This window comes from Salmo salar, chromosome ssa25, assembly GCF_905237065.1.
Source record: "Salmo salar chromosome ssa25, Ssal_v3.1, whole genome shotgun sequence".
NCBI classification, from domain to species: Eukaryota; Metazoa; Chordata; class Actinopteri; order Salmoniformes; family Salmonidae; genus Salmo; species Salmo salar.
Window position 1 is genome coordinate 13,693,305 of NC_059466.1, and position 26,983 is coordinate 13,720,287.

Consider the following 26,983-nt stretch of genomic DNA (forward strand, 5'->3'; position numbering starts at 1 on the left):
TGGGTTAAACTAGAAGTCGCATGTGATGCGAAATCCCTCAGTTTAATCCCGTGTATTATAATGTCAAATCTGACAGAATTTTTCCCAGGTAGTTGCTGTGGATTTAAGAGCATGGCCAGGTCTCTCTAGACTCTTTAGGACCAGCTACTTGTCCTCTGTGGGATCTGTCCACAGCCAGATCTCCCCTCCACTCATTGGGTTGTTTTCTTTAGAAAAAGTGAAGTGATAGGTGTGAAGAATAGACTGTGAAGTACCTCATATTGATGGTTTGGCCGCCAAAGAGTGGCATGGAAAGCATTTTTGTTTTCCTTCTCACTGGTACCTGTGTGATATTGGATGATTGTAAGTGTAAGATTATAATGGAATAATATTGTTCAAGTCAGTGTGTTAGGCACTTATCAAGGTTGTACATTTCCTTCAACAGAAATATTTTGCAGGTTGAATGTTGTTTTTAGGATATCATTGCCTCAGTAGTCGACGCTCAGTCACTACACTTGCCTCTTACTGGAGTTTCTCCCTCTTGTTTCTTCAGCCCTTTCTAATGCAGGAGGCTAGCCGTTCACTCTGAAAGTGCAGGATGAAAAGATGGCACAGCTGCTTGTACCGCCAGGACCAGACAGCTTCCGCCCGTTTTGTCGTGAGTCCCTCGATGCCATCGAGAGGCGGATCGCTGACGAGAACGCCAAAAAGTCCAAGGCGAAGCCCAACAACAATGATGACGACGGGCCTAAGCCCAGCAGTGACCTGGAGGCGGGCAAATCACTGCCACTCATATATGGGGACATTCCCAAAGGATTGGTGTCCACACCACTGGAGGACTTAGACACCTTCTACAGCAACCAGAAAGTGAGTGGGATTGGTCATCCCAAAGAGCTGGGCTTTGAAACCAAGGAGAGGATGTTTGGTTGAGTTGTGAAGGGTTAAGGCAGTATTGGAAAGCATTGGAAAGCATTTGGATCCATGTCATATTTTGAGCAGAGAGTTTATGTTTATGCAAACTAGTACTGTCTATCCTGTCATGTGTACGCTGTGCAGTGAGAGATCTCTATGTGTCAGGCACTGTGATTACCCAGAGTTGCAGTAGCACAGGCTTTCTCTGTTGTCAGATCCAAGTTCAGTTGTTATCGTGTAGGACAAAGTGATGAAGCACACTGTCATCCATCCAGAGCCTTTGTATCCAAGGTGACAGAAAAGCTATGATTGATAGGGCTCCCGTCTGACAATTTCAGGGGAGACATATCACGACACCACAGAGTACCACTGTGCTCTACAATGTGCGCTATAGCAATAACAGAAGCTGGTGTTGTGTTGTCCTTCTTTTTGTGAATAATTTCCATCAATCCTAAGTGACCAGGAATATGTGTTGACAGTCTCTCTCTCTCTCTCTCTCTCTCTCTCTCTCACAGACCTTTATAGTGTTGAACCGAGGGAAGGCCATCTTCCGCTTCAACGCCACTCCTGCCTTGTATGTCTTAAACCCCTTCAACCCTCTTAGAAGAATATCAATTAAGGTTTTGGTACACTCATATCCTTTGATTAAAAAAATATTAACCACATTTAATGTTTTTGAGGTCAAATAAATATGTGTCCTATATCCTATGTTTGTATCTTGTTTGTACAGATAATGATTTAAGCATTAAGGCCCGAGGGGGTGTGGTATATGGCCAATATACCATGGCTAACGGTTGTTCTTATACACGACGCAAAGCGGAGTGCCTGGACACAGCCCTTAGCCGTGGTATATTGGCCATATACCAAAAACCCCCGAGCTGCCTTATTGCTATGATAAACTGGTTACCAACATAATTAGAGCAGTAAAAATATACCTGTGTTATATGGTCTTATACAGTGAAGGAAAAAAGTATTTGATCCCCTGCTGATTTTGTACGTTTGCCCACCAACAAAGAAATGATCAGTCTATAATTTTAATGGTAGGTTTATTTGAACAGTGAAAGACAGAATAACAACAAAAAAATCCAGAAAAACGCATGTCAAAAATGTTATGAAATGATTTGCATTTTAATGAGGGAAATAAGTATTTGACCCCTCTGCAAAACATGACTTAGTACTTGGTGGCAAAACCCTTGTTGGCAATCACAGAGGTCAGACGTTTCTTGTAGTTGGCCACCAGGTTTGCACACATCTCAGGAGGGATTTTGTCCCACTCCACTTTGCAGATCTTCTCCAAGTCATTAAGGTTTTGAGGCTGACTTTTGGCAACTCGAACCTTCAGCTCCCTCCACAGATTTTCTATGGGATTAAGGTCTGGAGACTGGCTATGCCACTCTAGGACCTTAATGTGCTTCTTCCTGAGCCACTCCTTTGTTGCCTTGGCCGTGTGTTTTGGGTCATTGTCATGCTGGTATACCCATCCACGACCCATTTTCAATGCCCTGGCTGAGGGAAGGAGGTTCTCACCCAAGATTTGATGGTACATGGCCCCGTCCATCATCCCTTTGATGCGGTGAAGTTGTCCTGTCCCCTTAGAAGATAAACACCCCCATGTTTGACGGTGGGGATGGTGTTCTTGGGGTCATAGGCAGCATTCCTCCTCCTCCAAACATGACGCGAGTTGAGTTGATGCCAAAGAGCTCCATTTTGGTCTCATCTGACCACAACACTTTCACCCAGTTGTCCTCTGAATCATTCAGATGTTCATTGGCAAACTTCAGACGGGCATGTATATGTGCTTTCTTGAGCAGGGAGACCTTGCGGGCGCTGCAGGATTTCAGTCCTTCACGGCGTAGTGTGTTACCAATTGTTTTCTTGGTGACTATGGTCCCAGCTGCCTTGAGATCATTGACAAGATCCTCCCGTGTAGTTCTGGGCTGATTCCTCACCGTTCTCATGATCTTTGCAACTCCACGAGGTGAGATCTTGCATGGAGCCCCAGGCCGAGGGAGATTGACAGTTCTTTTGTGTTTCTTCCATTTGCGAATAATCGCACCAACTGTTGTCACCTTCTCACCAAGCTGCTTGGCGATGGTCTTGTAGCCCATTCCAGCCTTGTGTAGGTCTACAATCTTGTCCCTGACATCCTTGGAGAGCTCTTTGGTCTTGGCGATGGTGGAGAGTTTGGAATCTGATTGATTGATTGCTTCTGTGGACAGGTGTCTTTTATACAGGTAACAAACTGAGATTAGGAGCACTCCCTTTAAGAGTGTGCTCCTAATCTCAGCTCCTTACCTGTATAAAAGACACCTGGGAACCAGAAATCTTTCTGATTGAGAAGGGGTCAAATACTTATTTCCCTCATTAAAATGCAAATCAATTTATAACATTTTTGACATGCGTTTTTCTGGATTTTTTTGTTGTTATTCTGTCTCTCACAGTTCAAATAAATCTACCATTAAAATTATAGACCGATCATTTCTTTGTCAGTGGGCAAACGTACAAAATCAGCAGGGGATCAAATACTTTTTTCCCTCGCTGTATACCATGGCTGTCAGCCAACCAGCATTCAGGGCTCGAACCACCCAGTTGATAATGCACTTTATACAACGCGTGGGTCTAATCCTGAATGCTGATTGGTTGAAACCGCATTCCAGCCAGTGTCTATTCCACAACTTACCACCGGCTAAATCTAGCCAAGCAATTTATAAACTTGATCTCCACTATAAAAAGCATCTAGACATTATCTCACATTTTAGACTAACATTTCATTTTCAACACCAGAGATTTGTATAAACCTTGCTGTCTGTCTCTCCAATATTTGTAACATTGGTCAATATGCAAATTCGATCTCTAGCTGTCCCATAGTAATGACCATGTCAAAGAAATGTCAGTAGAAAACAGGTAAAACAAAAAGAAGTGCAGCTAATTTGCTGTCTTTCCAGCTTCAGTTTGAAGTGATTGTGTTAGCTGTGATGTTGGCTAGCTCCTCTGAACAACAGTGTCCTGACGAGTGAGCACATTTTCTATGCCAGGCAAAATAACACCTCATTAGCTCGTTGTTATGGATGTATCCAAATAAACGTATCCAGACAGCTTAAACAAACGCAAATGCAGCTACTTTGCTGTTATTCTGGCTGCACTTTTTGACCTGACTGTAAGTTAGCCGTAGTTTGCTAGCTAGCAAGCAAGGGATAAGAACGTTGCCAGCCAGTATGGTAATAGCACATTTAGAATGAACGACTGAACAACTGGGTTGCATCTCTAGATACAGAACAAAAAGACTGACCAACTGGGTCGCGTCCATAGATACAGAACAAAAACACTGACCAACTGGGTCGCGTCCATAGTTACAGAACAAAAAGACTGAACGACTGTGTCGCGTCTCTTGCAACCGAACCGATAGAAAGAACGACCAGCCGGCTTGGGTAGCAGCCTTAGATTTGTGTCGGGACTATATCTTGTGGAAGGATGACAGTATGAATAAATGCATCAAAATAACATTTTTAACAAAAATATGTCAATCATTATTTGAATATGTTGGTAACCCGTTGTATAAAAGTGATAAGGCCCTCGAAGGCGGTGGCACAATATATCCTCCAAACACAGGCTTCTCGGGCATTACCACCTAGTTGTGAGAGGTGTACGTTCTATGCCAGAGTCAAGTGTTGTATTTTATGATATGTGTAATGAATATTGAATCAATAGGTCTGGACAGTTCAGTTTCCTTGACAACTGCCTCCACATTGTTCAGCATGGTAATTATGTTGACTATCCTTACCAACTGTGCGTTTATGACCCTGAGTCAGCCCCCGGACTGGGCAAAGAATGTAGAGTAAGTCATCGTCTTACCCCTAAATCGACATGCTTCCACAATACACACACACAGTAATCTATGTAGACTAACCAGTCCCCTTTGTTTCCAACAGGTACACATTCACTGGAATCTACACATTTGAATCTCTTATAAAAATTCTGGCAAGGGGCTTCTGTGTAGGGAAGTTTACCTTTCTCCGAGACCCATGGAACTGGTTGGATTTCTGTGTTATTGTCATGGCGTAAGTATTCTCTCATTTTCCTGTTATGATCAGTAACAGTCTGTAGCTTTAATAAGGACTATTATTAGCTTCTGATGTTATTACTTACCTACAGTGTGTAACTATTGGCAACATGTACACCGGGGTCCCCCAAAATTCAGCACGCGGGTTATTTTATTTGGCCCCCAAAGTATAGATTTTTTGTTTATAATTTTTGTTGTTGGACATTAAAGACTGTAAAATCACCAGAAAATCAACCCAAAAGTGATTTAAATTGAGGAAATCTGTTCCCAAGTATTCCCAAGCATAAATAGAGAGGCATATGTGATTGTATCCCAATGTAATCAAGGTTTGAAATTATTCTGTTTTTGTCAAATACTAAATATGTTTGGAATTCTTGAGGTCAATTTGCAGTATACAAATTATTTATAACTTTGTCCTGGCCCCCCGACCATCCGCTCAAGGAAAAATTGGCCCAGGCTGAATGTAATTGGGAACCCCTGCTGCACAGTCACTAATGTTCACTATAAAAAAATTCTCACAACAAACCCACTTCTACACTGCTAGAAATTTTGCCTACATGTATTTCTACTAACACCTACCAGACTTCACTACTGTTTGTTTTTGCTGCTTGAGGCAGATGAGTTACAACAAGGACAGGATAAATGTCGATTTAGATTACAACATCGATTCTGTTTGTTGTTCAGGGGCAACATGCCACTTTGGTTTATTCTTTGTGTTGTTAGTGCATTCATTGTTTGTGGCTTACACAAGAGAACAGTCGTATTGCAATACTGGGTTAGGATGGTTGCAAGTCTCTGTAATTACAATACCATGTAGACATGATGAATATTGAGGCACTCATACTGTTCAGACTAACCTGAACTTTGATAGTGTTAATCCTTGTTTAATGTCCTCAGACTCCTCACACCTATTGTCTATCCCACCATGTAATAGTGTTTGAGGGGTTTAAGGCCCTTGCCATGTAACATGAATGTCTTTTCTCCTGAACTACACAAGCTCTATTGTAATTGTGAATTTTCCTGCAGGTATGTAACAGAGTTTGTAAACCTAGGCAATGTTTCAGCTCTTCGCACTTTCAGAGTACTAAGAGCTTTGAAAACTATTTCAGTTATCCCAGGTAAGGAGTGCCTGCTGCCAGTTGTCAGCCAGCCCCTTCCTTGTGTCATGTTTCCTCCGACTGCTCTTTGTTGTCCTGTCATGGCGTCTGTTTGTGACCTACCCCTTATTTCAGATATGTCACAGAGTTTGTGGACCTGGGCAATGTCTCAGCACTGAGAACGTTCAGGGTTCTCCGAGCTTTGAAAACTATATCGGTCATCCCAGGTGAGAGAAGGTTAAGGGTTAAGGTTTAGGGGCCAAAGGGTGGTAATGTACTACTCACTCCATCAAAGTTTAAGGGTCACTTCACCTTTACATTTTTATTTAGATCTGATGGTTTGCCTCTCATGCTGTAATATGGCCAGTAAAAGCAGTAATCTGAAGCAGTTCCTTGAAATGGAAAGGATTCTCTGCTTTTAGACATACTATTTTATTTCTTGATTTGTTTATATCTCCAGAACAGACTTGGGGGTCTAGTCGATTTTGTTTGCATGAGACTGTTTAAATCCAGCTTGTGTAATTGCGTTTGTGGTGCTGTCCAGCTCTCCTCTCCTTCCTTTGCTGTTTGGGATGGTTGCTTGTCATTGCCCTCCCTGACTGGGGTGTCTGCCTTCATTCAACTGCTCCTGACTGTGCTGTTGGTCTAATAATAGTGTGTCATATGTCAGAGCTGATCATGATGCATGTCCACCCTCACAGACATGCATGCTTTTGTTATTGTACTCTGAGACATATTTTCTGATCCAAGCTCTTAGTAAGGTTTATAACACACTGCTATATCTACAGTACAACCTACATAAAGTGCATTTGGAAAGTATTCAAACCCCTTGACTTTTTCTTCATTTTGTTATGTTACAGCCTTATTCTAAAAATGATTCAATTGTTGTTTTTTTTCAATCAGATTCAAGTCCAGGCTCTGGCTGGGCCACTCAAGGACCTTCAGAGACTTGTCTTGGCTGTGTGCTTAGGGTCGTTGTCCTGTTGCACCCCAGTCTGAGTGCTCTGGAGCAGGTTTTCATCAAGGACCTGTCTGTACTTTGCTCCGTTCATCTTTCCCTCGATCCTGACTAGTCGCCCAGTCCCTGCCATTGAAAAACATCCCCACAGCATAATGCTGCCACCACCATGCTTCACCGTAGGGATGGTGCCAGGTTTCCTCCAGACATGATGCTTGGCATTCAGGGCCAAAGAGTTGAATCTTGGTTTCATCAGACTAAAAAATATTGTTTCTCATAGTCTGAGAGACCTTTAGGTGCCTTTTGGCGAACTCCAAGTGGGGTGTCATGTGCCTTTTACTGAAGAGTGGCTTCTGGCCACTCTACCATAAAGGCCTGATTGGTGGAGTGCTACGGAGATTGTTGTCCTTCTGGAAGGTTCTCCCATCTCCACAGAGGAACTCTGGAGCTCTGTCAGAGTGGCCATCAGGTACTTGGTCACCTCCATGATCAAGGTCCTTCTCCCCCGATTGTTTGGCCAGCTTTAAGAAGTCTTGGTGGTTACAAACTTCTTCCATTTAAGAATGTTGGATGCCGCTGTGTTCTTGGAGACTTTCAATGATGCAGAAATGTTTAGGTACCCTTCCCCAGATCTTTGCCTCGACATAATCTTGTTCTCAGAGCTCTACTGAAAACTCTTTCGACCTCATGGCTTGGTTTTTGCTCTGACCTGCTCTGTCAACTGTGAGACCTTATATAGACAGGTGTGTGCCTTTTCAAATCATGTCCAATCAATTGAATTTACCTCAGGTGGACTCCAGTCAAGTTGTAGAAACATCTCAAGGATGATCAATGAAAGCAGGATGCACCTGAGCGCAATTTTGAGTCTTATAGCAAAGCATCTGAATACTTATGTAAATGTTATGTTTCAGTTTTAAATTTAATACATTTGCTAAAACAAAAGTAAAACTGTTTTTGCTTTGTCATTATGGGGTATTGTGTGTAGATTGATGAGTTTTTTATTTGTATTTAATCCATTTTAGAATAAGGCTGCAACGTAACAACATGTGGAAAAAGGAAAGGGGTCTGAATACTCTCCAAATGCACAGTATGTCAATTGTGGCGAGAACTGCCTGTACATTATAACAACTATGAGTAGGCATATTGGTTTTTATAATCACCCGTAGAGCAATAAAGGACTTTATTTTAAGCTACATTGTCATTTATGGACGTGTGCTATAAACATAGTACTGGGATTTGGATCTTAGACAGAAAAGATGATGTGCTTATCATGGCTCATATAACTAGTGGAGAAAGAACATGGGATAGCTAGGGTTGCAAAGATACTGGTAATTTACCAAAGTTGCCAAAATCTTCAGTAATTTGGGTAATTAACAGAAAATCCACTGCAATATATCGTCAATTTGGTAATTCATAATTGAATAACTTTAAAAAAAATGTATTCACATATAGTATTCCTTTTGTATGTATATGTCCGTATTGTCTGAGTTTCTAGTAAATAGACCATATGGTTCAAGAGAAAGTAGCCTAATTAATGAAAAAAAAACATTCATCAACAATGGCATTATTTTCAATTAACTCTGCAATTATTCCAACTATTGTCTTTTCTTCACAACTGCCACCAGTTTGACGCCAAACATTGATAGCAAATACATATTGACATAGTCAAATAAATATAAAGTTTGCAAAAAATATATAAAGGATATTATGCTGAAATGCTAATATTAAACACCAATATGTTTAATGTTCACTTAGTTGATGGTTTATATTTAAGATAATGTTTTACAGCTTTGTTGTTTTTTTATTTTTAAATCATCTTATTTAATGATGTCATATATTTTACATGTGATAAGGCCACACAGAGGGTCAGAGATAATTACAGACATCTGTAATAATCTGAAGTACCCCCAAAGGGCCACAAGATGTCTTGAAATAAATTACCTTAAATTCTTGAAAGATACCAAAATTCTGGTAGTTTACTGGTAAACTTCGAACGTTTCCAGTAATATACCCTCCCTTTGCAACCCTAGGGGTAACAGATGAAACCTCATCCTCATGATGGACGACCCATTGAGACAGTAGAGCGTGTCACCGCACTGCCAGCAAACCAATCTTTAACAGTTATATGAGCAGCTTCTTTTGGACACATCCACACTGTTTCCTTTTAAACATATGAAGCAACAGACATATAAGGGTGTGTCATAGGTCAGAGCTGATTGTGACACAGGCCCACCCTCACAGACATGCATGTTTTTCCTGTTGTACTCAAAGTCATCTTTTCTGATACAAGCTCTTAGTAGGGTTTATAACACACAGGTATAAAAACTACTGTGACATATGTCAATTTGTGGCCAGAACTGCCTGGACATTATAACAACTATGAGTAGGACTTCCTTAGCTTATTGATGTTTATAATCACCCATAGAGCAATCAGAGACTAAATTGTAAGCTACATTGTCATGTATGGACGTGTGCTATAGACATACCGGTATTACTGGGATTTGGATCTTAGTCAGAAAAGATGATGTGCTTATCATGGCTCATATAATTCTAGTGGAGAAAAGAACATGGGAATAACAGATGAAACATTCTCATGGTGTACGACCCATTGAGACAGTAGAATGTGACCGCACTGCCAGCGTTCCAATCTCTGACAATTATATGAGCAGCTTCTTTTGGACACATCCGCACAGTTTTTTAAAAGCAACAGACGTGCTGTTTCATGCTGTGATGTTTACATTGTGTACAAACAAAGGCGTCTTTCTTTGCATACACTGTATAAGACTCCTATGCGAATAACAGTGAGGTTCTGTCGTGTCCTGCAGGCCTCAAGACCATTGTGGGAGCGCTGATCCAGTCAGTGAAGAAACTGTCCGACGTGATGATCCTCACTGTATTCTGCCTAAGTGTCTTTGCCCTGGTAGGGCTGCAGTTGTTCATGGGGAATTTAAGAAACAAATGTTTAAGGATCCCTCTTAACTCAACCGACCTCTTCGATGATTCATTCGACTTTAATGGGACGGACCTCAACAAGACCAAGTCGTTCAACTGGACCTATTACATGAACGATCCCAGTAAGCATGTTTCTTTGGCTTCAGACAGTCAATGGAGGGTTAGTGAAGGTCATGCTAGTAGCCTCAGACTACAGTGTGTGAGTCACAGCTCATTGCTAGTAGCCAAACGAGCAGACCCTGGCTAAAGAGCGTAATTTAAAATGACAGGAATGGCTGAGAGGGGTTTGTAAGAGCTTCTGGTGGGAAGTATTGTGGCGGTTAATCATAACACTGCCTGTTGGTGGATGATACTAGTGGAACGTTTAGCTTGTCAACACGGAGGGTATTGAGTCACCACCCAAGTGGGGAAAATGGCAGTGGCACCCTGATGGCCATAACACTAGGACCTGGGCAACCATGGGGTAAGAGGGGAGAAAATAGATTGAGCATTTTTAACGACCAGAGAAAGTGCTTTTTGTGAATAAAGCTTTGAACTGTTCTCTAGTTACAATGCTGTGAAGGTATTGAGGACGGAAATCATTTATCCTTTTTGCAGTTGGCAAAAGATTGACTTTGTCTCTTTTTCCTGTAGAAAATTATTACTACCTCCCAGGTAAAAAAGATGCTTTGCTTTGTGGAAATGGCAGTGGTGCTGGGTAAGATCGAGCCCACATTACTGTCTTTGTATCTGATCGTCAGGATGAACTATTAATTGTGCTTGTGTGCGTGTTTGTGTATGCATGCGGGTGTGTGCGTGTGTGCTTGTCCTCGTGCATGTCTTTGTGCTTTAACATCAAAATAGACTTATTGTGAAAACCAGATATTGTGAATGCAGAGATAGGGATTATGATTGGCTTGTTGTTTGTTGTAGGCTGTGCCCAGAGGGATTCTGGTGCATCAAAGCGGGCCGGAACCCAGATTACGGCTACACCAGCTTTGACACGTTCAGCTGGGCCTTCCTGTCTCTGTTCAGACTGATGACTCAGGACTACTGGGAGAACCTCTACCAGCAGGTCTGTCTCATAGAGATGTACTAGAGAGCTCAACTCCTGTCTTTGCAATGGCCACTTTTGTGACAGCATGGGCAGCACCATTGAGGAATATCTACATTTTAAAGTAGTACATTTCTGTCTCTTCTACTTCTTTGAGTGTACTGGCAGTTTTTAAATAGACTGATAAGGTGCATACCACCCCCTACTTTGCTGGAGTGTATAATCTAATCAGGAACAGTATAAAACCAAGGTTGGTGATTAACTTCCACCTGCAGTTATGGAATGTTTGCCACCAAATTGACTACTTCAAAATGTTGAAAGCCCTCAATGGTAGCCTGGTGGAACCAGCCTGATTGCCATTCTATTTACAGAATGGTGAACACAGCGATCAGGCTGGTTCCACAAGGCTACCTCAACGGCGCTGCCCTGGCTAAAACAGGCTTTGTGCCCAGGCTTTGGGCCCTCTATGAAACTCTATGGTTTGTCTGCTTCATACCATGTGATACTGGAGGCTTTTTATTTTGAACATGTGGAAGGAACTCCTTGTGTTGTCATTGGACAGACCTATTTGTGCCAGCTTCTGTGCTCTGACAGCATATGTAGCGAATCTCTTGGGTATCACTGAGAGATAGAGATGTGTTATAAGCGCTGTTGTTCCACGCTGTCTCTCTTCCAGACCCTGAGGGCTGCTGGTAAGCCATACATGATCTTCTTTGTGTTGGTCATCTTCCTGGGCTCCTTCTACCTTATCAACCTAATCCTGGCTGTGGTTGCCATGGCCTACGACGAGCAGAACCAGGCCACCATTGAGGAGGCTCAGCAGAAGGAGGAGGAGTTTCAGAAGCTGAAGAAACAGCAGGAGGACGCACAGGTACAAGATGTCACCGATATAAATCCCATCATAAATTGGGTGGTTCGAGCCCTGAATGCTGATTGGCTGAAAGCCGTGGTATATCAGATTGTATACCACAGGTGTGACAAACATTTTATTTTTACTCTTCTAATTACGTTGGTAACCAGTTTATAATAGCAGTAAGGCACCTTGGGTTTGTCATTTATGGCCAATATACCACGGCTAAGGGCACACCCCCTCTGGCCTTATTGCTTAATTATGGCACACCCATTTCAACATCCTTGGAATGTCTTTAACAGTAAAATGTTTTAAATCATTGATACTGTTAGTGTTATCTTATTTTTACCATGACCTGAAAATGCCCTGCGTAAGCTTCCAATATTTTTTTATGTCATTTCTGATGTGCTGCCGCTGAGTCTTGTATTGCCCTTGACGACAGTGGTTTCTGTGTGTTGATTGGCTTACAGGCGGCGGCAGCGGTGACAGCGGCTGAGAGCGGGGAGTTCAGTGAGAGAGGGGAGCTCACTGACACCTCCTCAGAGGCCTCCAAACTCAGTTCCAAGAGCGCCAAAGAGAGACGCAACAGGCGCAAGAAGAAAAAGCAGAGAGAGGAGGAGGAGAGAGGGGACAATGACAAGTTTCACAGGTCTGAGTCTGAGGGCAGTGTGCAAAAGAGTCGTTTCCGCTTCTCCATAGATGCCTCCAACCTGCTCAACTACGACATGAGATGTTCCACACCACACCAGGTCAGGCTCCTCTTCTTTTTTTAACCTGCTCCTTTCCCCTATCTTTACCTTTCGCAATCAAAACTTTGTGTGTTCGCTGTATTGCTGTAATGTTGTGCATGCTGCACACTCCTTAGTGAGTCTACCCCTGATTGTTGTACGGATTACTTGCATCATCATCAACATTAATTTCAATTTGTTTTCTTTTTGATACATTTTATCCTCATCATAATCATCATCATTATTTTCATCATCATTATCTATATCATCGTACGCTATCCTCTCCATTTTCAGCAGCACCATCATCTTTCAATTCCACATTTTCCTTATCATCGTAATCCCTATCATCATCAGCAGAAGCAGCAGCATTGTGCTTATCATCATAATCATCATTATCCTCTTCATCATGCTCTTGCACATTTCCTTTGATATTATCCCTGAGGTCATCCTCAAGGTAATCAACATCATTGCGTCATCTTCATCACAATCATCATCATCTGCAGGACCCGCTCTTCCATCTTTAATTACTGCACTTCTCAACCCATGCGTATACCAGTGATAGGCACTGAGGAATGTCTTTCTCTCCCAGTCCTTCCTGAGTATCCGTGGACCCCTGTTCTCATCCAGACGAAACAGCCAGGCAAGCCTCTTCAGCTTCCGGGACCGAGCGCAAGATATGGGCTCGGAGAACGACTTTGCCGACGACGAGAACAGTACTTTCGAGGACAACGAAAGTCGCCGGGGATCTCTGTTTGTTCCCCGGCGGAGCGACCGGCGCTCCAGCAACCTCAGCCAGAACAGCATGTCGTCACATGTCCTGTTGCCGGCCAATGGGAAGAAGCACAGCTCCGTGGACTGCAATGGGGTGGTGTCCCTGGTGGGCGGGGCTTCACTTCCCACATCACCTGAGGGACTCCTTCTGCCAGAGGTGACAGTAGATAAAGCCTCTACCGATGACAACGTAAGGAAGTTTGGTTTAGCCTGGATGACCTAGACCAGCTCTGTGCGGTCTCTACCTGCCGAGCCTCTACTGTAGTTCTGCTGTGGTGTTCTAGTGTGTCTATTGTTGCATTCCCTTCTCTCTTTCCCTTCTCTCCCTTTCTGACTGCACGTGTTTTCCTTGGTCTTATACAGTATACACGACATGTACACACTGAAAGATAACGTGTTTAAACAAATGAAATAGAAGGCAGTATAAACAGATCTAGTTTTCATATAGATTGTCATATATTCCATATATGTACGAACCTATTTCAATATTTCTATTGATGTGATTGCAAATACAGTATTTTGGGGGTTTAACAGATAATAACATCCTGGTTAAGCGATTATTAAGCCTCTTGAACATGGCCATCTTTGGTGGTTAGTTTGTGCTAACTGCTGATGCAATTGGTTTGTGTTGACTTATCAATCCATGGAAGATGCTTCCAAATGATGTAACTTCATGTAACAGATGAATCTATGTACGTCCAGGGCAACACTACGGAGACAGAGTACAGAAAGGCCCGATGTGAATCGTACCAGGCCTCTATGAACTTCCTGGAGGACCCAGGGGCCAGGCAGAGGGCCTTCAGTGTAGCTAGTGTTATAACTAATACTATGGAAGGTGTGTACGACTATACCATACCCTAGACACCCCCTAAAACAAATAGCAAATAGCAAATAGACTAAAATGAGGACACATTCATAAAACAAATATTTCTCTGTTATTTCTCCTCTATATGTATCAGAACTTGAAGAGTCGAGACAGGAGTGCCCTCCTTGCTGGTACAAGTTCTCCAACACCTTCCTCATCTGGGACTGTTGTCCGGCATGGCTGAGGATCAAGAAGACAGTCAAGATGATCGTGATGGACCCTTTTGTAGACCTGACTATTACCATATGTATTGTTCTGAACACAGTGTTCATGGCTATGGAGCACCACCCAATGTCTGGGGATTTCAAAAAAATGCTTTCTGTGGGAAACCTGGTACGCAGTCACGTCAATTGTTTTTGCCATATCACTTTGAATCGGCCATTTTGGAATCGCCATGACATGTTAATTACTGTTATCACTGTTTTGTGTGTTGTTTTACTCAGGTGTTTACAGGTATCTTCACAGCTGAGATGTGTTTCAAGATTATTGCTTTGGATCCGTACTGTTATTTTAAGGAAGGCTGGAATATATTTGATGGTATCATTGTCAGTTTGAGCTTGATGGAGATTGGCTTGGCCAACGTGTCTGGAATGTCTGTCCTCAGATCATTCCGATTGGTAAGAGCATCGACACTACAGCACAGCATCCAGTATGCTGCAGGTTCAGTCAATAATCACTGGTAAAAAGTAAACTGTCAACGTATTGGAATAGCAATGAATATTAATCCTATTCTTGTCTTTGTAAGCAGCTGAGAGTATTCAAACTGGCAAAGTCTTGGCCCACACTGAACATGCTGATCAAGATCATTGGTAACTCAGTGGGGGCTCTGGGTAACCTCACCCTGGTCCTGGCCATCATCGTCTTCATCTTCGCGGTGGTGGGCATGCAGCTGTTTGGGAAGAACTACAGAGACTGTGTGTGTAAGATCTCTACAGACTGCACACTGCCCCGCTGGCACATGCATGACTTCTTCCACTCCTTCCTGATTGTGTTCCGGGTGCTGTGTGGGGAGTGGATCGAGACCATGTGGGACTGTATGGAGGTGGCTGGCCAGAGCATGTGTCTCATCGTCTTCATGATGGTCATGGTCATCGGGAACCTGGTGGTAGGTTTACAGCTCTATACTCTATCTGTATTACTGTTAATCCATTGTATGTTTTTATCAATTACAGTAACTTTGAAACATTATGTGTGTGTGTGTGTGGCAGGTCCTGAATCTGTTCCTGGCCCTGCTGCTGAGCTCGTTCAGTGCTGATAACCTGGCGGCCACGGATGATGACAGCGAGATGAACAATCTGACGGTGGCCATAGGCCGCATCCACCAGGGCATCGCCTTTGTCAAGGCCTTGGTGTGCCGCTCCTTCCACAGCATCTGTCTGAGGAAAAAGAAGGGGAGCCTGGATGACCTCCACAGAACCAACTACAACTCCAACCACACCACTGTGGAGATCATGAAAGACCCTGAATACGTGAAGGATGACAATGGCACCACCGGTGGGGTAGGCATGGGAGTGGGTAGCAATGCAGCAGGGAAATACATAGTCAACGACAACACTGACTACATGCAGTTCATCCACAACCCCAGTCTGACCGTCACGGTGCCCATCGCTGTGGGGGAGTCGGACTTTGAAAACCTCAACACTGAGGACTTCAGCAGCTATTCCTCAGACATAGAGGGAAGCAAAGAGGTGAGCATGTTCACTTCATTTGGACTGGCATGATTCTATGTGGGAGTAGTACACAGTCTGAGATTCATGTACCTAGTTTGAAATCAACTGTTGATCTAGGTTTACGATTTGAAAAAAAAGACAGTGACTTTATGAGCTTAAAAAAAGACAGTGATATTATACAAATATCTGCTTGTTTGCTCTTGTTTGTCCACATTGTCTAACATAATTACGTTACAATGACTCATTAGAGATGATTGCACTTTTTCCAAGTGATGCAGTGTCTAAAAATGGTGACAGCCAGAGCCAGGTGGTGCTCAAATATTATCATGTAATATTGTGTATTTGGCACATTAGAGCTTAGAAAGAGGGAATTGCTGGCCTTTCACTCGCTGTTCACTGGGGGTATTAATCAGTTGCAAGTTATGGACGTAGAACAGCTGCATATGTCAGAGAGTTCCCCAAAATGATGCACAATGATGAAAATACTGTCATTATATTTTATCCAGGGAACAACAACATTTAGTCCCTCCAGTTCCCTTATCACAGTTTTAGATCGTGTTGACGTCAATAAGAGATATGCAAGTCGGGGGTCATTTCGCAGATCTCATGTTAAGCTTGGGCCATTAGTGATTACTACGTTTCAGTAAGACTCCCGATGTCTCGTCGATCTATGGCTTCTGATTTTATGGGCCGACAAAATAGAGCGAGAGGCAAATAGAATAGGAGCGACGGATGAAGACCGATTCCAGATATTGGCTGTGGTGTGGTCCACTGCGGATGCATTTGTTGCTTAAGATAAGTAGGATCTTCCATTGCAGTGGTCATGCTGGTGCACTTAACCCACGGTGCATGGCAAGCAAAGTATGAGCATGTGACATTATGGATCCTCTGGAGTCCCTGTGTACCGTGACCCTTTAACGGGGATAAGCTAGAGAGACAGGAAAATACTAGTCTTCAAATTACATTATGTGCCATTTAAGTCTAAGTGCTCTGCAGCTACTTCCTCCTCTTTAGGGCGCTTTAATGCCTTGTATTGTAGTAGATAGGCCCATTCATCTCTCTCTCTCTCTCTCTCTCTCTCTCTCTCTCTCTCTCTCTCTCTCTCTCTTTCTCTCTCAGAATATGGTATAAACTGAGGGCCTACTGTGAATTAGTATCTATGGTAACATTGTAGTCAGACAATCATAAAATATCACTGTTACGGTTGTATTTCGCTGATGTTGTTGTACTCTGCTGTTCATGTTGTTATGGCGCTGTAATTACTATTTATCGTTTAACAATAATGACTTTTGTAAATTTGGTGAGACTGTATTTTCTTCACTAAGTGTATTTTCTGAGAGGTTAATATGTGACTAACATGCTTTGCTCCCAGACAAGGTAGCATGTGGTACAGTAACTTACCACACTTAACCCCATTTGTTATTGCAGCTGTTTCACAGACGCTCTCAAGGTTTTCAATGAGAGGAGACTTGTAAGACCACTTTATTGTACATAACACTAACCATGGAGGTTGCCTATTCCATTTACCAAAAAAAGAACAACCTTTGTATTGGATTGCTCATCTATGTTTGTTTCTGCTTGATCATACTTTCCTCCCTACTTCATTTCTATTCGTTCAGTAGCCGTTCTGATGCTGCCAGCCCTGATAATTTTTTATTTCATTTTTGATATAAGGCTTCTTTGCAATACTTTTTTAAATGAATGATCAACACCACCGTTTCCATCAATAGTTCAGCCCATGGTTATTATTTTGTTTTGTTCCTTTGGTTTGGTTTTTCGGGGCTGGATTGCTCAGCAGCCAGAGAGAACCTGGAGCTTTACAAATCTGGCTGATATGCTGTAGAGTAATGGATTTTGAACATCAAAATTCATTGGAGGAATGGTTCACAGCCCAAACATGTATTATGGCATTTTCATTTGACGAATATGATCCATAATGGAATGATGAAAGCAGATGATTACAAATGCTTGTTTTTAAGAGGACCATCATTATTTCAATCAGCTGAGTTTCCAAAATGAATATTGTTGTTAGTAGGCATACCGTTATTAATGATGTGCAAGTAAGAATACAGAGTATAAATACTACTTATATGGTAATGACTAATTATATTTTACTTAGGTAGCTGAATAAGCTCAAGTCCAAAAGAGGTGCAACTTCTTGAGTTACTACTAAAAACAGATAGTAGAGTATACAGTATGTGGTAATGACAAGATATCGTAGTGCCTACAACAGTACCTAAATTGAAGGTCAAACATCTCTATGATTCCGGTAGCTTAGTCAAATGGAGTATTCAGCGCATATATCATCGTAGCATGCACATCATTCCCCATTCTGCATTAGCTGGGTCCCATGACAGCTCAGTGCTGTTGCACTCTCCAGAAAGGCATTAAGGCTGCTCTCAGTTCAAGGCTGTTGGAAGACACACCCAGTAGAAAGACACCAAGTGCTTGAGGAAAGACGGTGAATAAGCTTTATTGACATACCTCATACAATTGGCCCATGTTTGAATATTGTCAAGAGTATTAGATGGTGCATGGTGAAGTTGATATATTTTGTAATCCAGTACACCTCTTTCGAAAAGCAGCCTTCCTCTAGTTATTACACTGTATTTAGGACATTTTCTAAGGACTATTTTCTATTGTCAAATATTGGAGGCATTTTTTTTACCCTTATTTTACCAGGTAAGTTGACTGAGACCACATACATTTACAACAATGACCTGGAGAATAGTTACAGGGGAGAGGAGAGGGGATAATTCAGCCAATTGGAAGCTGGGGATGATTAGGTGGCCATGATGGTTTGAGGTCCAGATTGGACATTTAGCCAGGACAACGGGGTTAACACCCCTACACTTCCGATAAGTGCCATGGGATCTTTTAGTGAATGCAGAGTCAGGACACCCGTGTAACGTCCCATCCCGAAAGACAGCACCCTACACCGGGCAATGTCCCCAATCACTGCCCTGGAGCATTGGGATCTTTTTTTTGGGGGGGGGGAATACAGGGTGGTATGCTGCTGGTTTATTGTGTGATCCACATGGGTCCAAAAACCACAAAGGCCTTTGTAAAACCATATAGGATCTATAAACTACATTATTTCCACAGTAAGATCACACTACTCTGTCAACTTATCTCGTCCTGGGTGTTTAATGCCCTGTCTCCAGGGAAGGTTTGAGTGATTAGGCTGTCCTAATCTGACACTAGCCTGGAATGCAGACTCCTTAGTGCCTGTCTTGGTTAAAGTGCACAACACTGTTATATCTGCTGTTAAGCTAATGCAGGCGACCCTCTTTTTAAAATGAATGAGGCTTGTCTACTGATTAGCAACTGGACATATGTGTTTTCATGTCAATGAGGGAAATGTAAATGGGGGAATAAAACTGGTTTGTTTGGGTCAAAAAGTCCTGGACATGAAAATACCGGAGCACACATGTTCTATCATTAAGATCACAAGCTTGGTTCAAACACGCACTTTTAGAGAATGCATGCCATATGACTAAAGTGAAATCATTTTTACCTTCAGCCTTTATCGAGATACAAATATATTTTCTTACAGTGCTCATATACCAGCATCTCTTAACCTACAATTGGACTTTCCAAACTATACGTGTCTCATCTCCTAAGTCTGTAGGTACTTTTGATTGATTCTGCATGAAATGATACAACTCTAAAGAAAGACCCTGTGAGCTTACATATGGCAAGCACCCTTGCATCACTGGGTGATCCATTGTAATGAGGCTCCCGGGCAAATGCTAGCGTCCCAGGCCCTGTCACAGGTGTGCTATGCTAATGTTGCTGTGGCTTCGCTCCCCTTGCAGCAGCTAGCTAAAGACCGTCCACTGAGCTCATCAGAGGGCAGTACAGTGGACATCAGGGCCCCAGGAGAGAGAGAGGGCTCGGTGGACATGGAGCCTGAGGAGTCTATGGAAGCTGAAGGATGCTTCACTGATGGTGAGAGATACAGTAGGCTACGTCTCAGCATGTGGGTACTGTTTTTTTGCGAATGGCTTCAGGCATAACAAGCTGGAACCCAGAAACAGAATGGGTCTGATCAGAACATAGTTAGACATTCGTCATGGGCATTTCTCTGGGAATGAGCTGATCTTTATAACAGAAGTATAATCTGTATAGCTATGCTGTCTGCTTTCAGGCTGTGTCCGTAGATTCCAATGCTGCCAAGTGAACGTTGAGGAGGGCAAGTGGAAGATGTGGTGGACATTGAGGAAGACCTGCTTCAGGATAGTGGAGCACAACTGGTTTGAGAGCTTTATCATCTTCATGATCCTGCTCAGCAGTGGAGCACTGGTGAGTGGGGAATTAATGATTTGGGGAAGGATCTGAGGCTATGAGAGAGAGGGCAGGCAGATTCTCTTCCATTGTCTGACTTACAGTAGTACCCTTATGAGAAACAATGGAGTAGAAATGCTGCGAGGATTGTTCTACTTTTCAAAGCGCTTAGTACTATGTAATTGACCATTCTGTGATCCCTTGACACAGAATTAACTGGTAACAGATCTGATGAGGCAGCCGCAGCTGCTCTGGTGTATGAGATTAGTGTGGGTTATAGGAAGTGATAATCGGATTGGCTTGTGTTTACACCAAGGCATTTGAGGACATCTACATCGAACAGAGGAAGACCATTAAGACATTGTTGGAGTTTGCGGACAAAATCTTCACCTACATCTTCATCCTGGAGATGTTGCTGAAATGGGTGGCCTATGGATTCGCCAAATACTTCACCAACGCCTGGTGCTGGTTGGACTTTCTTATTGTTGACGTAGGTATTTTTTTAACTACCTCTTCACTTGCGCAAAAAAAAGATATATACAGTGCATTCGGAAAGTATTAGTACCGCTTGACTTTTTCCAAATTTTTTTACGTTATAGCCTTATTCTAAAATGTACAAAAAAAAATCCTCATCAATCTACTCACAGTACCCCTTAATGACAAAGCGGAAATAGGATTTTAGAAATGTTTGCAAATATATGAAAAATGTAAAACAGAAATACCTTATTTACGTAAGTATTCAGACCCTTTGCTATGAGACTCGAAATTGAGCTCAGGTGCATCCTGTTTCCATTGATCATCCTTGAGATGTTTCTACAACTTGATTGGACTCCACCTGTGGTAAATTCAATTGATTGGACATGATTTCGAAAGGCACACATCTGTCTATATAAGGTCTCACAGTTGACAGTACATGTCAGAGCAAAATCCAAGCCATGAGGTCGAAGGAATTGTCCATAGAGCTCCGAGACAGGATTGTGTCGAGGCACAGATCTCGGGAAGGGTAACAAAAATGTATTTCGCATTAAAGGTCCCCAAGAACACAGTGGCCTCCATCATTCTTAAATGGAAGAAGTTTGGAACCTCAAAGACTCTTCCTAGCGCTGGCCGCCCGGCCAAACTGAGCAATCGGGGGAGAAGGGCCTTGGTCAGGCTGGTGACCAACAACCCGATAGTCACTCTGACAGAGCTCCAGAGTTCCTCTGTGGAGATGGGAGAAACTTCCAGAAGGACAACCATCTCTGCAGCACTCCACCAATCAGGCTTTTATGGTAGAGTGGCCAGACGGAAGCCACTCTTCAGTAAAAGGCACATGACAGCCCGCTAGGAGTTTGCCAAAAGGCACCTAAAGACTTTCAGATGATGAGAAACAAGATTCTCTGGTCTGATGAAACCAAGATTGAACTCTTCGGCCTGAATGCCAACGTCACATCTGAAGGAAACCTGGCAGCATCCCTACGATGAAGCATGGTGGTGACAGCATCATGCTGTGGCAATGTTTTTCAGCGGCAGGGACTGGGAGACTAATCAGGATCGAGGGAATGAACGGGGTAAAGTACAGAGAGATCCTTTATGAAAACCTGTTCACCTTTTATTCTTAATACATTTCCAAACATGTCTAAAAACCTGTTTTTGCTTTGTCATTATGGGGTATTGTGTGTAGATTGATGAGGAAAAATAATATTGAATGCATTTTCGAATAAGGCTGTAACGTAACAAAATGTGGAAAAAGTCAAGGGGTCTGAATACCTTCCGAATGCATTGCATATATACAGTACCAGTCAAAAGTCCTGACACACCTACTCATTCAAGGTTTTTTCTTTATTTTTACTATTTTCTACTTTGTAGAAGACATCAAAACTATGAAATAACACATGGAATCATGTAGTACCCCAAAAAGTGTAAAACAAATGCTGGGAACCACACATGCGGAGATCATCCGTTCACCTACTCTGCGTCACACAAAGACATGGCGGTTGGAACCAAAAATCAAAAATTTGGACTGAGACCAAAGGACAGATTTCCACCGGTCTAATGTCCATTGCTCATGTTTCTTGGCCCAAGCAAGTCTCTTCTTATTATTGGTGACCTTTAGTAGTGTTTTTTTTGCAGCAATTCGACCATGAAGGCCTGATTCACGCAGTCTCCTCTGAACAGCTGATGTTGAGATATGTCTGTTACTTGAACTCTGTGAAGCGTTTATTTGGGCTGCAATTTGAGGTGCAGTTAACTCTAATGAAGTTATCCTCTGCAGAGGTAATGCTGGATCTTCCTTTCCTGTGGCGGTCCTCGTGAGAGCCAGTTTCATCCTAGCGCTTGATGGTTTTTGTGACTGCACTTGAAGGAACTTTCAATGTTCTTGAAATTTTCCGGATTGACTGACCTACATGTCTTCAAGTTGTGACAACCCTCCCAATCTCTTGCCAAATTCGTTCTCTTTACTCTTGTTTTCCTTAATAGGATGTCAATGGGTGGAGAAGGGAGGGTCGTCAGCGAAATGGGACACTTGGGCCCCAGTGTATCCCGGGGATAAATACACCTTTCCCCCATACATTGAGGAGACTCTCTCCACACAGACACACTGTTATTTTTGGTTGTGGCATTTTGTGGCTTGTTTTGGCACCTCTCAACACCCCTCATTATCACCATTTATGCACGCAACCACTCACTTACACTACTGATTACTGACTGCACACACCGTTGTTAATTGAATATAGTTTACTTTAGTTAATAAATATATTTTTGTTATTCCTCGATCTCTGCGTTGTCTCCCTTTTTGTTAAGGGCTACGAGCCGGTTCGTGACAAAGTTATGATGGACTGTCATTTCTCTTTGCTTATTTGAGCTGTTCATGACATAATATGGACTTTTACCAAATAGGGCTATCTTCTGTATACCATCCCTACCTTGTCACAACACCACTGATTGGCTCAAATGCATTAAGAAGGAAAAATATTGCACAAACTTTTAACAAGGCACAACTGTTAATTGAAATGCATTCCAGGTGACTACTTCATGAAGCTGGTTGAGAGAATGCCAAGAGTGTGGAAAGCTGTCATCAAGGCAAACGGTGGCTACTTTGAAGAATCTCAAATATAAAATATATTTTGATTTGTTTAACACTTTTTTTGGTTACTACATGATTCTATATGTGTTATTTCATAGTTTTGATGTCTTCACTATTATTCAAAAATGTAGAAAATAGTAAAAATAAAGAAACCCTTGAATGAGTGTCCAAACTTTTGACTGGTACTGTATGGGAAAAGATTATAGTGTCTTTTTCACCTCAACCGAAGTCGACTCTGGCTTTAGGACCACTTCAAAATCTTTTATGAACTGAGAAATAGACCGTTTATTTGAGTGCTCCAAGGGGTTTTTCCGCTTAAGCAAAGTTCTTAGTGTCCAATACAATATCAAAATATGCTTTTAAATGCAAGGACATTGTATTATCGTTTCATTGTTGAAATGATACTGTAATGTAGTCAAGGCGAGACAGTGACCCATTTCCTGGTTTATATCTTTGAGACAGAGGCTCTGCCTCCCCTGAGTGTCAATCAGTTAGTCACGTGTCTCATGATGACATCATTGTGTTTACAGGTCTCTTTGGTCAGCCTTGTGGCCAACGCCCTGGGCTACGCTGAGCTGAGTGCCATCAAGTCCCTGAGGACACTGCGAGCACTGAGGCCCCTGAGAGCGCTGTCCCGCTTCGAGGGCATGAGGGTAAGAGTCGCCAGACCTGGGGCCTCATTTATAACCGTTGCGTAAATTTAACACTAAATATCTGCGTGCGCCATTTCTGAAAAGACTGCACTCACACAAAAATATTGAGATTTAGAAACATACATACGCAAGTTTCCTGTTATAAATCAGACCTGTCGTGAAACTGTGAACGTGTGAACAAGTATAACTCCGCCTGAAAAAATGCCCATAATTCATCTTTTATGGTTGACTTTTTTTTTAAATATATTTGATGTATACATTGGAAGTATTGGAATTTGGCCAAGACAGTATCTAACAAGATAGCAATGCATGGCAATCTTGATCAAATGTTTTTGGAGGGGTTTCCAGAATATTTTGCTGTATCTCAAATCAAATCTAATTTTATTTGTCACGTGCGGCGAATTCAACCGGTGTAGACCATACAGTGAAATGCTTACATTCTAGACCTTAACCAACAATGCAGTTTTAAGAAAAATGTGTGTTAAAAATACATAAATAACAAATACATAATTAAAGAGCAGCAGTAAAATAACAGTAGCGAGGTTATATACAGGGGGCACCGGTACAGAGTCAATGTGCGGGAGCACAGGTTAGTCGAGGTAATATGTACATTTAGGTAGAGTTAAAGTGACTATGCATAGATAATAAACAGAGAGTAGCAGCAGTGTAAAAGAGGGGAGACGACGACAATTGAAATAGTCTGGGTAGCCATTTGATTAGCTGTTCAGGAGTCTTATGGCTTGGGGGTAGAAGCTGTTGAGAAGCCTTTTGGACTGTCACGGGTATCGTCGGTGAAGGAGGACCAAAACGCAGCAGGCATGCGGTTGTTCATTTTGAACATTTATTAACTCCAAAATGAACACAAAAATAACAAAAGAGAACGAACGATAAACTGACAGTCCTGTAATGTTGACACACACTAAACACGGAACAATCTCCCACAAATGACAAACACAAACACACCCTAATATATGGGACTCTCAATCAAAGGCAAATAGACAACACCTGCCTTCAACTGAGAGTCCCAACCCCAATTAACCAAACATAGAAACAGACACACTAGACTAACCATAGAATACATGAAAACCAAACAGTGCCCAAAAACCCCGGAATACTTAAATCAAATGCCCCTTCAACAAACACACCACCCCGAACCACATAAAACGAATACCCTCTGCCACATCCTGACCAAACTACAATACCAATTAACCCTTATACTGGCCAGGACGTGACATGGACCTAGACTTGGCACTCTGGTACTGCTTTCCATGCGGAAGCAGAGAGAACAGTCTATGACTAGGGTGGCTGGAGTCTTTCTCAATTTTTAGGGCCTTCCTCCGACACCGCCTATAGAGGTCCTGGATTTCAGGAAGCTTGGCCCCAGTGATGTACTGGGCCGTACGCTCTACCCTCTGTAGTGCCTTGAGGTCGGAGGCCGAGCAGTTGCCATACCAGGCAGTGATGCAACCAGTCAGGATGCTCTCGATGGTGCAGCTGTAGAACTTATTCAGGATCTGAGGACCCATGCCAAATCTTTTCAGCCTCCTGAGGGGGAATTGGCTTTGTCGTGCTCTCTTCGCGACTGTCTTGGTGTGTTTGGACCATGATAGTTCTTTGGTGATGTGGACACCAAAGAACTTGAAACTCTCAACCGGCTCCACTACAGCCCAGACGATGAGAATGGGGGCGTGCTCGGTCCTCCTTTTCCTGTAGTCCACAATCATCTCCTTTGTCTTGATCACGTTGAGGGAGAGGTTGTTGTCCTGGCATCGCACGACCAAGTCTCTGACCTCCTCCCTATAGGCTGTTTCATCATTGTCGGTGATCAGGCCTACCACTGTTGTGTCATCGGCAAACTTAATGATGGTGTTGAGTCGTGCCTTTCCATGCAGTCATGAGTGAACAGGGAGTACAGGAGGGGACTGAGCACGCACCCCTGAGGGGCCCCCGTGTTGAGGATCAGCATAGCGGATGCGTTGTTATCTACCCTTACCACCTGGGGGTGGCCCTTCAGGAAGTCCAGGATGCAGTTGCAGAGGGAGGTGTTTAGTCCCAGGGTCCTTAGCTTAGTGATGAGCTTTGAGGGCACTATGGTGTTGAACGCTTAGCTGTAGTCAATGACAAGCATTCTCACATAGGTGTTCCTTTTGTCCAGGTGGGAAAGGGCAGTGTGGAGTGCAATAGAGATTGGGTCATCTGTGGATCTGTTGGGGCAGTATGCAAATTGGAGTGGGTTTAGGGTTTCTGGGATAATGGTGTTGATGTGAGACATGACCATTCTTTCAAAGCACTTCATGGCTACAGACGTGAGTGCTACGGGTCGGTAGTCATTTAGGCGGGTTACCTTAGTGTTCTTGGGCACAGGGTCTGCTTGAAACATGTTGGTATTACAGACTCAGTCAGGGACAGGTTGAAAATGTCTGTGAAGACACTTGCCAGTTGGTCAGCGCATGCTCGGACTACACGTCCTGTTAATCCATCTGGCCCTGTGGCCTTGTAAATGTTGACCTGTTTAAAGGTCTTACTCACATCGGCTATGGAGACCGTGATCACACAGTCGTCCGAAACAGCTGATGCTCTCATGCATGCTTCAGTGTTGCTTGCCTCGAAGCAAGCATAGAAGTAATTTTGCTTGTCTGGTAGGCTCGTGTCACTGGGCAGCTCGTCGGCTGTGCTTACCTTTGTAGTCTGTAATAGTTTTCAAGCCCTTCCACATCCGACGAGGGTCGGAGCCAGTGTAGTACGATTCAATCTTTGTCCTGTATTGATGCTTTACCTTTTTGATGGTTCGTCGAAGGGCATAGTGGGATTTCTTATACGCTTCTGGGTTAGAGTCCCACTCTTTGAAAGCAGCAGCTCTACCCTTTAGCTCTGTACGGATGTTGCCTGAAATCCATGGCTTCTGGTTGGGGTATGCACGTACAGTCACTGTGGGGACGACGTCATCGATGCACTTATTGATGAAGCCAGTGACTGATGTGGTGTACTCCTCAATGCCATCGGAAGAATCCCGGAACATATTCTAGTCTGTGCTAGCAAAACAGTCCTGTAGCTTAGCATCTGCGTCATCTGACCACTTCTTTATTGACCGAGTCACTGGT

General features: G+C 42.9%; 1 protein-coding gene across 4 annotated transcripts in view; it reads left to right on the plus strand.

Annotated features, from left to right (window-relative positions):
- The window catches only part of LOC106586196 (sodium channel protein type 2 subunit alpha), a 54,340-nt gene that overhangs the window by 11,226 nt on the left and 16,131 nt on the right, over positions 1 to 26,983 (plus strand). For 2 of the 4 annotated variants that reach the window (XR_006761942.1, XM_014173189.2), the window contains exons 2-21: positions 533 to 846; positions 1,407 to 1,525; positions 4,637 to 4,726; positions 4,821 to 4,949; positions 5,978 to 6,069; positions 9,832 to 10,080; positions 10,592 to 10,655; positions 10,871 to 11,012; positions 11,668 to 11,862; positions 12,312 to 12,590; positions 13,159 to 13,530; positions 14,043 to 14,175; positions 14,300 to 14,538; positions 14,649 to 14,822; positions 14,954 to 15,310; positions 15,414 to 15,893; positions 19,694 to 19,826; positions 20,026 to 20,180; positions 20,479 to 20,652; positions 23,760 to 23,882. Coding sequence is in view for 3 of the 4 variants with exons in the window: in XM_014173189.2 (XP_014028664.1) it covers positions 586 to 846; positions 1,407 to 1,525; positions 4,637 to 4,726; positions 4,821 to 4,949; positions 5,978 to 6,069; positions 9,832 to 10,080; positions 10,592 to 10,655; positions 10,871 to 11,012; positions 11,668 to 11,862; positions 12,312 to 12,590; positions 13,159 to 13,530; positions 14,043 to 14,175; positions 14,300 to 14,538; positions 14,649 to 14,822; positions 14,954 to 15,310; positions 15,414 to 15,893; positions 19,694 to 19,826; positions 20,026 to 20,180; positions 20,479 to 20,652; positions 23,760 to 23,882 (3,960 nt within the window). In the remaining variant the exon portion in view is untranslated. Of the gene's footprint in view, positions 1 to 532; positions 847 to 1,406; positions 1,526 to 4,636; positions 4,727 to 4,820; positions 4,950 to 5,977; positions 6,070 to 6,183; positions 6,276 to 9,831; positions 10,081 to 10,591; positions 10,656 to 10,870; positions 11,013 to 11,667; positions 11,863 to 12,311; positions 12,591 to 13,158; positions 13,531 to 14,042; positions 14,176 to 14,299; positions 14,539 to 14,648; positions 14,823 to 14,953; positions 15,311 to 15,413; positions 15,894 to 19,693; positions 19,827 to 20,025; positions 20,181 to 20,478; positions 20,653 to 23,759; positions 23,883 to 26,983 lie in introns of all 4 variants that reach the window. The other 2 variants (XM_014173188.2, XM_045707462.1) reach the window with 2 other exon arrangements.